Genomic DNA, 12016 nt, shown 5'->3' with positions numbered 1-12016 from the left:
ATGTATTTCGTGGGATTCCTTCCTCTGGATGGGAAAAGGGCAAGCACTCTATCTTGGCTGCTCATCATGTTTTTGAGTATGGAGATGTCAGAGCTGACACCACCGCAAGGCTTTAGATATGCCTCTTATGAGGTGACCATCCCAAGGAAACTGGCTCCCAGATATGGAAAAGAAGAATATCAAGGAGTCACCTATCTTTTGCAGATTGAAGGAAAAAACCATATTCTGTATTTGATGCAGAAATGGGGTCTGGTCCCTAAGCATTTCCCTGTCTTCACTTACAATAAAATTGGGGACCTCCAGGTGGACTATCCATTCATCAGGGATGACTGCTTTTATGAAGGTGCTGTGCAGGGTAAACCTTCTTCACTGGTCACACTCAGCACTTGTTCAGGAGGACTCAGGGGTGTCCTGCGATTAGACGATGAGATATATCAAATTGAGCCTGTTTGGACATCTGATATCTTTCAACATGTGGTGTATCGCTTGGAAGAGAAGGAAGATGCAGTTCATATGATGTGTGGCCTAACAGAGGAAGAGCAAAAACGACAAGAGTCCATGATGTATAATTTAGAGAATGCTGTGGCAAATGTTGATTCCAGAAGAAGCTGGGGGAGACACATTAGATATGTGAAGGTGGCTGTTGTAGTGGAGCATGAACGATTTGTGAAGTTTGACAAAAATGAAACACTTACTGCACTACAAGTTCTAGATGTTGTGCACACTGCAAATTCATTGTATGACCCACTTCCTCTTCAGTTGTCTATAGCTGGACTTGAGATCTGGTCCATAAAAAATCTCATAAAAATTTCTGACACCATAAATGACACACTATTGTCATTCACACATTGGAGAAGAGACTCCCTTGCTCAACGTCTAGAGAATGATGTTGGTCACTTATTTGTATATAAGACCTTTGGAACTATGCTTGGATTGGCATATCTAGGAACAATTTGTGATAAGAATTGGGGATCTGCTGTTGAATCCTATGAGACTTCCAGTTTGTTTCATTTTTCTAACACATTTGCTCATCAGTTAGGACATGTTCTTGGCATGAAACATGATAAAGCATACTGTGAGTGTAATCAGCGCAGTAATCAGCACAGTTGCATTATGGCCCCATACCAGGAGCACAGTGATATGTTCAGTAATTGCAGTTATAAAGATTATTTGAAACTAAGGAATTCACCGTGCCTGCTAATTCAACCAGAAAAAAAATATACATTCAAATACTGTGGAAACAAAGTAGTGGAAAATGCAGAACAATGTGACTGTGGTTCAAAAGTTGAATGTGAATCAGATCCATGTTGCCAGTATAATTGTATGTTGCGTTCAGGTGCTTCTTGTGCTTCTGGATACTGCTGTGCCAAGTGTCAATATCTTCCAGCTCAATCTATTTGCAGAGAGAAGACTGGCATTTGTGATCTTCCTGAGTACTGTAATGGGACTTCAGAGTGGTGTCCTGATGATGTTTATGTGCAAGATGGTACCCCATGCAGTGATGGCACATTTTGTTATCATGGGAATTGCACTACTCATAATGAACAGTGTAAAATTATTTTTGGCAAGAAGGCGAGAGTTGCTTCGGAGAGTTGCTTCAAAAAGATTAATGCTAAAGGTGATCGCTTTGGTAACTGTGGAGCTAGAAATGGAGCTTATAACAAATGTAATGCTGAGAATATTCTATGTGGCCGAATTCAATGTGATGATGTGGATATCTTGCCTTCTTTAGGAAAACAGAACACTATCATTCACTCATATGCTGACAAGGTTCAGTGCTGGGGTACAGTTCACCAAGGAAAGGAGGCAGCTGATATTGGAGCAGTGAAAGATGGCACCTCATGTGGCACTGATAAGATATGTATTGAAGGACAATGTGTGAATGTGTCCCTCTTGAAATATGACTGCAATGTCACCAAATGTCATAATCGGGGAGTATGCAACACACACAAACATTGTCACTGTAATTATGGCTGGGCCCCTCCTGACTGTCTAAATAAAGGTTATGGTGGCAGCATTGACAGTGGACCCCCTCCACCAAAGAAGCATAATATGAGTTTTGCGAGAATAGTAATTATTGTAGGAATTGTATATATTTCTTCTATTGCTGTTGTGTGGGCAGGCGTGATAGTGTATTTTAGGAACAGGTTGATAGATCAATTTAGAAGGCTGAGGACAAGATATCACCCAACAGATTTAAGTCAGGAAGAAATCGCACAGTAGACAAAAGTAGTGACTAATGCCCAGTATGTCAAATGTAAGCACAGAAAATAGTGGACAATATTTTGCTGATATACATTTGAGAGTGCAAGTATTGAGTATTATTTTTAAAGCTGTCTTTTTAATGAATTTTTTTTCTAGATTCATTGGTTTATAAGATTCTTGGGCCAATCAAATATATATTGAGACTCTCCATTCTATACTTCATAAAAAAATCTATCCATTTACCCCATGGGAGGATGTATCCCTGAAACATACACTATACAAAAGCCCAGTTCTCAGATTTCCCCCCTAAAACCTACATAAACAGATTTTGTGTATGTAACCAACCACAATTTAATATTTTCTGCATCAATACAGGATTGCAATCAAATCCCCCAATATCTGTCAGAAAGAAAGTTATGATACTCTAGTGTTTTCATGTGAACACATCAAAAGATATAGATAACATTAATATTTGAAGGACAAAACATAGAATTATCTGTAATTATACCAATTATATATGTTAGAATGTAAAAGGCACAACTTAAATACTGGAAGCCCAAATATTAAAATACATATAGTACATATAAACATCTTCAATCCAATATGGGTATAACATCAGTCCAGTTCTCATCAGTGCAGAAAAAGAATCAAATTTTCAATCATCACTTTGCATTAATTTCTGTCAACATGTCTCTTCATCAGTATGTATTCAACTGTTTCATCGTGTGAAATAATCAGCTGGGGTAAAAAACCTATGACACTGTCACACCAATAATGGAAGTTTTCCAAGGAATCTCTAGTATTTCAGATCATTTGAAATATCATTCAAATGATTTTTTACTGGTCAAAGAAATGTTATATTTGTCAATACCAGAAGTGTTTACAAATAAGTGAAAATGAATACCATATTAATATACTTACTTCATATTCCCATTTAAAATAATTGCTTTTCTCACTACTACCAATATGAATTTTGTTGCTACTAATTACATGCATAGCATTTTGTCTGCCATCAAATATTTACAATAAAATTAAGATGCTCTATCTAATAGGATGGTCAGTAAAGGGACAAGGCCCAACTTAAAATTAAAAAACAAAAAACAGAAACAGAAAGCCATGTTCCATTGATTTTTGCCGCCTGGATATTACAAAGTCAGTCTTTAAGAAGAGGGGAACAGCCACTATCGGCAAAAGGTTCTGTGCCTCAGGCACCAGTCAAGAGTTGAGCATTAATTACATGAAGTAGAAGTTGACTAACCCCACATTTCAAAAGAGTCCACTGGTCTCTTGAACAACTTCTCCTCAAGTACATGTCATTGCCTTGCTCTTGCTCTGCTCCTAACTCTTCCTTCCAGCTGTCTTCCTAGACTCCTTGCACTTCTGTTTGTTTTTTTAAACCAAAACCTATCATGCCATGTCTGCAATTATAACCAATTATGTTTGCAGGTTTCTTTTGGCTTACTAACCCAACACTGGTGTTAGCTGTCCCAACCCTCCAATTTCTTCCTGCACACAAAACTACTGCTGATAGTGCTGGTCTGCACTACACATGAGTCCAACCCATGCACTTAAGATTCTTGGTCAGATTCTCTCTTTGTTTATCTCATGATGCCCAAAGAGGTATTTGCTATCTGAGGCAGAGCAGCAAATTGCACAGCTATTCTCATTCAAATTTCATAATACTACTAAACCAAGTCAATTTTAAAGGATTATTTGGTGTAGCTTTGTCTTTCCCATTCTCATTCTCTCACTCTTTCCCACTATTGCTGTATTTAACCTCACTTGTGCAGCTTGAGCATATTTATCTGTTTATTGAGAATTGCTACTGGTGTCAAGGACATTTGTTTTCCAATAAAGATGAACAGGATTTTATCACAGTCTAGACTCTAGCTGTATTCCAAACATAAAACATAACATAAAGACCACACAAATAGGTTAGCCCAGTCAGAGGGATTAATACATACACGGACAGCACTTAAAATCTCTCTCTCTCTCTCTCTATCTATCTATCATCTATCTATACACAAACACATTCACTTTATATGAAATACAAACGTTAATGTATACATGCTGGTGTCTTACTTCTTCTCATAGCAGCTCACAAACCACTGCTTAAGCAGTGGTTCTTAACCTATGATCCATGGACTCCCCGGAGTGCCGCAGTATCCTCACAGGGAGTCCAAGAAGGCCAACTCTCTTCCTTTTGCCTCGCTAATGCCTGTTAGGCTCAACTCCACTCTGAAAAGTGGAGAGTGAAAAAGAGAGAGAGGAGGAAGAGGAGGAGGAGAGAGAGATCCATCCCTCCGTCCCACCAGTCCAAGCAACAACAACACAACTATGCCAAATCTCCGTCTCTCGCCTCTGCCTTTCTAGCCCTCCTCACCTTGGCCACTTCCTCTCTGGTTCCTCCAAGAACTCCAAAAAAACACCTCATGCCAACAATGCCTTGGCAAAACAAGTCCCCCAAACCCCAGATAGGTGTCCCTCCTCTCTTGGTGGCTCTCTGACTCCCTTTGTTTCCTCCCATCCAACTCATTTCACTGGAGTGAAAAAACTGTCTTGTGCTTTGGGTCTGCCAGTGTACACAGAGTTGGAGGTGAAGGGAGGCATCAACAGGTAGGTAGGCAGGCTGGCGGGTGGGCACAGCATTAGCAACAGTGATAGAACAGAGGAAAGTACACAATGGATATCTGTGAGTGCGTGAGTGAGTGAGTGTATTACATATATATAATGCATAGAAAAAGAGTGCTGAGGATACCATGGGCAGCTAAAAAGACAAACAAAAGGGTCCTGGAACAGATCAAATATGAACTGACCCTGAAAACCAAAATGACAAAACTGAGGCTGTTGTACTTTGGCAACATCATGAGAAGGCATGAAGCATTAGAAAAAACAACAATGCTAAGAAAGATAGAAAGCAGTAGAAAGAGAGGAAGATCATAATCCAGATGGCTGGACTCAACCTGGGAGGTTATGGGCCTGAATTTCCAGGACCTAAGCAGAGAGAGCAGTGGAGGATAGGGGGTCTTGAAGATGTCTCGTCCACAGGGTCACCATGAATTAAGGCTGACTTGAGGGCAGTTAACAACAACAACAACAGTGTGTATGCATGTGTGCATGCTCATGTGTGTGTGCTTCTGCCTTCAGGAGCCCCCCCTTCTGTCAAAGAAGCACACGGGGGGGGGGGGGGAGAGTGTGAAGTGAGTTTGATATTTCTACCTCATATGCACATCCAACAAGCAAAGTCCCAACTTCTCATGCCACTTGACATTACTGCTGACACACAGAGAGCAGTGAAGATACATCAGAGAGGCTTTTAGTGACAACTGAGTGAGAATAAAAAAATTTAGCTATTAAATCTGGTATAACAAGCCTTGTAAGTGAAATGCAGGAGTGTGTGCATTACTTATTTCTCTCTTCTCTCCAAATTTGAAGACCCTTGATGAACACGTTTAAATGAATATATGGTGTTAAATTACCAAAGATGATTTACATAACTTTAAAGTAAACAATAAAGACATTGGCGGGATACAGACGGGCAGGGGAAGACATCTTGGAGGTGTATTCTGCTGAATACGGAGCCTCCAGACCGCCCGCCCCGGGGGCGTGGCTCAGGTGTATGGGGTTTCCACATGGGGGGCAGTGAAGACGCCTCACCTGGGGCCGTTTCTGACCCGCAGTTTCCATACCGCCGCCTCGCAGGACGCTGCAAAGAGAGAGGCAGCTTCCTCATGGGCGGCCAAAAACGGGGCTTTTTTTTTCTTTTGCTGGCTGGCGGATGCGCCGCTGCGCAGCTGCGGCGCTCAGCACCAGCGGCAGAAAGCATATGTGCACATTTAAAGCACCCAAGCCCCTTTAAACTTTTTCCCCCGCCCTGGCCAAGAACAAAGGTGGTCTCCTACCAGCTGGTGATCAGCTGGTGTTGGCATCTTTGTCCGCTTGCACGTTGCCAGTGTCACCAGCATCATGGATGCCTCCTCTCCTTTGGTCCTCGCGCTCTTGCTGAATCTGCAATGCACAGCCACAGCTGTCGCTGCTGCCACTGCTGTCCTCCTGCCATCCCCCATCACCTCCCTTGTACATATGTAAATATTTAAAGTTTTAGCATATTTTTATTGTTAGGTGAAAATGGCGCAGGAATGTGTGTAGGGGTTCACTTTAAATTCCAAACTTTCCACAATTCTAGCAGCGCATGTGTACATGTTGCTCTAGGGTTAGGGTTAGAGTTACGAGCATTAAAATAGAGAGCAGCTGTGCTGCAGCTTCCACATCTGGATGGCATCTGACGCTCTAATTAGAGCCTCGGTGCAAACTGCGCATGTTCCAGGACCCCGACTCATTATGCAACGCAGCAGACACGGAGCTTTTAAATGGGCAACTTAAATTAGCGGCGTAACAATTCTGGCGTACTGTGCAGCAGCTTATAGACGGAGCTGCGCAGTTGTGCAGTATATAGAAAAGAAGCGGGGAAAAGCGGCACCTTTTTAATGCTGCTTCTTCCCACTTGGGGCATGCGGGCAGCGCGTTCATGGCGGCATTCAGGTAAGGGCCGTCTAAAGGCTACACCTTCATGACGTCATGAGCACACCCCTTTTTGCCCGTCTGTATCCCGCCATTGAAATAGTTCAAGTCTTCCATCCCTTGGCTCAATCATTAATCAGAGAGAAGAGTGCAGTCAAAAAAATCAGAAGACTATGGAAATTATCACACATGAAAAAAGGAGAGGAGCAAAGTGGATCACTCCCAACTTTTATCCCATCCTTACTGCACGATTTCATGAAGATCATCACACATCATGTTTATCCATCATTCCATCAATTAAGTAGAAATGTCCCTTCACCTTTCATTAACAGAAACTTCAGTTGTCTGGTAATTTTCGTGCGATTGCGTGACAAAGACAGGAGCTATCCACTTTGCTTCCGTCCTTTTTCACATGTGATAATCTCCTATGACTTTGAAGGACAGCTGTGAAGAAACTAGACAAGATCCTGTAGTGTAAATATATCCAAAATACACTGCAGAAATAATCCAGTTTGAGACCGCTTTAACAGCCCTGACATAATGCTAGGTAATTCTAGGAACTGTAGTTTTGTGAGACATTTAGCCCTTTCTTTCAGAGAGCTCTGGTGCCACCACAAACTACAATTCCCAGGATTCCTTAGCACTGAGCCAGGGCAGTTAAAGTGGTCTCAAACTGGATGATTGCAGTGTGTTTTGACCTGGTGGTGTCTCATTCATAGGGTTGCCTTAAGGTCAAGTTGACTTGAAGGCAGCTAACAACAAAGGGGTTTTAAATCCTGATCTAGTAGTCTGTAGCAAGAAGAGATATTTAAGAGGGGTCCATGGTAAAGGAGAGGTTAAGAACCACTGGCTTAAAGAGTCCACTGCAAATTTAATCTCTCTCTCTCTCTCTCTCTTCATCTACACTGCAGAAATAATCTACTTTTACACCACTTTAACTGCCGTGGCTCAGTGCTCTTGAATTCTGGGATTTGTAGTTTGTTTTGGCACCAGAGCTCTCTGACAGAGAAAGCTAAATGTCTCTCAAAACTACAGTTCCCAGAATTCCTTAGCATTGAGTCAGGGCAGTTACAGAAGTGCAAACTATATATTTCTGCCCCGCCGATTCCGACTCTGTTGCTGATATCTTATCTTCTGGCCCAGCCCTTGGCTTCCTAGAGATCCCACAACACAAACATACTCACACACTCTTACGTTTGACAGAAGGTGAATGCTCACCAATATAATTTGATGCACACTGGAACAAAAAATCTCAACTCCACATATACATGGATGATATCTGAACTGGCTTGACTAAGGGTGTAGCCACACTGCAGAATTAAAGCAGATTGATACTACATTAATTGCCATGAATCTATCCTATAGAATCCTGGGATCTGTGGTTTGGTGAGGTATACAGTCTGGTCTGTCAGAGAGCTCTGGTGCCTCACCAAACTACAAATCACAAGATTCTGTAGCATAGAGTCATGGCAGTTAAAGTGATGTAAAACATCTACAGTTCTGCAGTGTGGATTCATCTGAAGAAAGAGATTGTGGTGTTGTGGACACCTTGATGAAGTTTGTAGCTGATGAGAAAAAATCCTATATTGTACATAAGTAGAAAGGGAACTGAAAAATAAAGTTAGCATTACTGTAATAACAATAACAATAATAATAATAAATTCTTACTCACCTCTCCCCAAGGCTTGAGATGGGATACTACATAGATTAAAATACCTGCAACCATTTAAACACATTAAGTTAAAACCCATAAACATCGGGCACATTAAAATTATCTAGCATAAAACCAAAATATCCCAATTTAAAAGTCACTATTTAAAACTGGCTGTGTGGGCCTGCTGGAATAGATAAGTCTTTAATACTGCCTTATCCATGGATTTTTATCAATGGATTCAAGCATCCACGCTTGAAAATATTTTTAAAAATTCAAAATAGCAAACCTTTATTTTCCATTTTATATAAGGGACACCATTTTGCTCGGGGACTTCCCACACAGACAATAATTAATGTGTATAATTCAAGGACTGAGGGTAGCAGGACTTGAAACCCTAGGAATTTCTAGACTCCGTTTCATCTGTGATTTCTTCAGCTACGTACTAGTAAAAATATAAACATTTGTACATGTACAGCACATTGATAATATAAACATAATGGACAGTTACAATAACAGTTTAACATGCAGACTACTTACATCAAGATGCCTACACCATTAGCTGCTTTATCACACTAGGGGGCAAACAGGATTTAAATGAGAGTTAAACTAGAGAAAATCAGAAAATGTTGTGTGATAAACATCAGGCACAATGTAGAATGGCTTGTAACTGGGTCCCCAAAAGGAGGTGAATAAATGCCTGTTGTAATAATAAAATAGTGCCACCAACTACACTTGTCCCTCCATATTTGCTAGGGTTAGGGGCACAAGACCCCCGTGAATATGGGGAAAAATGCAAATAACAAAAACACCATGTTTTTACCTGAGAGGACATCTATCTAGGAATCTCTAGGTCCTCCAGTGCAACTCTGTGGTTAATGTCCAACATTTATTTATTTATTTATGGTATTTATACCCCACCCTTCAGCCCTAAAGTTATCCAGTTATCATGGAGGGAGGGCTCTCTTTTTTCAGGCTAGCCCTGATGGAGCTGGGCCTGTCTGTTCACTCCCTCACAGGCCGAAGGATGACAGTTATCATGGAGGAAGGGCTCTCTTTCTTCAGGCATATACTCGTCTTTTTCGCTAGTCATAAAAAGTTTGTTAATTCTGTTTTCAATTCTTGAATTGTTTTTTCTTTTTCTATTATTGGTACAGTTTGAAATAGAAATCAAATTTTTGGCATGATATTCATTTTGATACATGCTATTCTGCCTAACAGTGATATTTTTAATTCTCTCCCCCCCCCCAATTTTCTAGATTCTTAATTTGGTTCCATAATTTTTGTAGTTATTTTTTGTACAGATCTGTATTGTTTACTGTTGGATCTGAAAATAAATTTATTCTCAATTCTGGCACTAATACATACAGAAGCCAAATATTGTTTTACTCTAGATACATTGATGACAATTTCATCTTATATTCCAATCCCCTTTCCATTGAGCCTTTTATGAAATGGATTAATAACATCCATCCTCACATTAAATTCAGCAGCTACATACATAAAACCTTCATTCCATTTTTGGTAAGGTTGCCACAGCCCAATCCGGACAGGAAAGAGGTATTAATGTGATGCACATGTATAAATGTTTATATTTCGACAAGGATATAGCTAAAGAACTCACAGATGAAACGGAGTCTAGAAATTCCTAGGGTCTCGAGTCCTAGTACTCTCAGTCCTTTTATTATACACATTAATTATTGTCTGTGTGGGAAGTCCAGCAAGCAGGAATTTGGAAGCTCTACCACAAAGGGGAATTAACATATTCTTAAAAAACACTGTATTGCTTTCTAACATCATAAATTTAATAACCTACATTATAGTATACCTGTTTCAGGGACCTAGCCAGAATTTTGGCAAGGGGGGCATCCAGACTAAGTGCCACCATTATAATGGAGCTTGGGCACATCATCGCACTGGCACGCACCATTTATTGTATCTAACAGAAGGGAGGTCCAGACCCCCACTTGGCTACGTCCCTTCCTGTTTGGTATGATCATTTGGAGAGACAGATCCAGGTGCACTCTCAAGTTGTGAACACAGTCTTTTAGGTGGAGTGTAACCCCAGCCAGAACTGACTGACACATCTCCAACCCCAGATTAGGACTTTAATACTGTAGTTATCATCTCTGTTTTATCTGGATTCAGATTCAATTTGTTTTACTTCATCCAGCCCATTACTTTCTCCAGGCATTCATTCAGATGAGACACACTATCTTTAGTTAAGGATGTTTTGGAAGGTATGGAAAAATATATTTGGGTGTTATCATTGTCATCATTTGGGTGTCATCATTGATAGCAGCCTGCCCTATGCTTCTGGATGATCTCTTACATAATCAAAGCACTCCCAACAGATGGCAATCCAGCCTCTGTTTAAAACCTCCAAAGAAACAGACTCTATGGCCCTGTAACTCTGATTCTATGATTCTGTATAACAACTCCTTTTTTGAAGGGGACCTATCCTCAAGCACCACCATCTGAACCTGCGTGAGAGATAAGACCAGAACCCCTGCAACACAGTGCCTCCGATTCCCATCCTCATAAGGATACCACGGCTGATGGTACTGAATGCCACTGAAAGGTCTAAAGTACCTGATGTCGGTGCTAAGATGGAGATCATCCACTAAGGCGACCATAGCAGTCTCAACTCCATATCCTGCTCTGAAGCTGTTCTGAAATGGGTCAGGGAAGGGTGAGTTGTCCAAAACCACCTGGAGTTGGAAGGCAACTGCCCTTTTGATCTCCTTGCCTAAAAAAGATTAGAAACTTGTTTATGATTATTAGTGACTGAAAGGGTTTTTCAGAAGTGATCTAATCACTGTTTCTTTTAAACAAGATGGAAAGTCCCCTTCCCTGAGAGATGCATTAATAATATTTACTGCCCCTACAGAAATCTATGGTGTGACTATAGTTGGAATAGAGTCGTCCTCCTGTATTCATGGCTTTGGCACTCACAGTTTTGATCATTCACAAGATCAAGGCTGCCATGTGCATGTGCACTCCCCTCCCCTCCATCCTGCTCTGTAATTAGTCCAGCTGAACCGGCTACAGGGCGACAAGGAGAGGAAAGAGATGCAAGTGTGCATACTTCTCTCCAACCCCTCCCTGCAGCTCTGTAATTGGGGGGGGGGGGGAGTTATTCGCGAAATGGTCACATTCGCAAGGGTCCTTCACCCCAATCCCCATGAATACAGAGGGATGATTGTACTTTGTATACATCTGAGATATTATCCACCCCTGAAAAAGGATTTTATGGAACTAGAAACAGTAAAGGCAACCAAAGTAATCAATGGGCTGTAGAAACTTCCTTGGGAGAAAACAACAACATTTAGAGCTCTTTAGATTATATAAAAGTAAGAAGAAATGTGCATAAAATTACTCATGGTATAGAAAATGTGGCTTGGGAGATGTTATTTTACCTTTCCCATAATATTAGAACCCAGTAATCTACTTTATTGACCTTTTTATTGGTGGAAAGAACAAAAGAACAAATGAAATTATAAAACCAAATTGGATAATAATACTATCTAGAACCCAGTAAGTTGCTTCTACTGATGTAATTGCTTCAATCAAGGGGAAGAGGAGATGGGATTGCCTTTCTCCCTCACAGCTAATCCTATAATCTCTAAAGCAGTGGTT

The 12016-nt window shown here is 40.8% G+C and overlaps 1 protein-coding gene across 1 annotated transcript; it reads left to right on the top strand.

Moving 5' to 3' along the window:
* LOC121926689 (disintegrin and metalloproteinase domain-containing protein 20-like) lies at window positions 1–2223 on the top strand. Its single transcript, XM_042459872.1, has one exon. The coding sequence runs from the start codon at window positions 1–3 to the stop codon at window positions 2221–2223; it is 2223 nt and encodes a 740-aa protein (XP_042315806.1).
* The last annotated feature ends 9793 nt before the right edge of the window (window positions 2224–12016 follow it).

The sequence above is a fragment of the Sceloporus undulatus genome, chromosome 1, assembly GCF_019175285.1.
Source record: "Sceloporus undulatus isolate JIND9_A2432 ecotype Alabama chromosome 1, SceUnd_v1.1, whole genome shotgun sequence".
Classification (NCBI taxonomy): Eukaryota; Metazoa; Chordata; class Lepidosauria; order Squamata; family Phrynosomatidae; genus Sceloporus; species Sceloporus undulatus.
This window is presented reverse-complemented; position numbering and strand designations above follow the sequence as displayed.

Bases quoted from the DNA above. Each gene is read 5' to 3' on its own strand.
- LOC121926689 (XM_042459872.1), top strand. From the start codon at position 1: ATGTATTTCGTGGGATTCCTTCCTCTGGATGGGAAAAGGGCAAGCACT.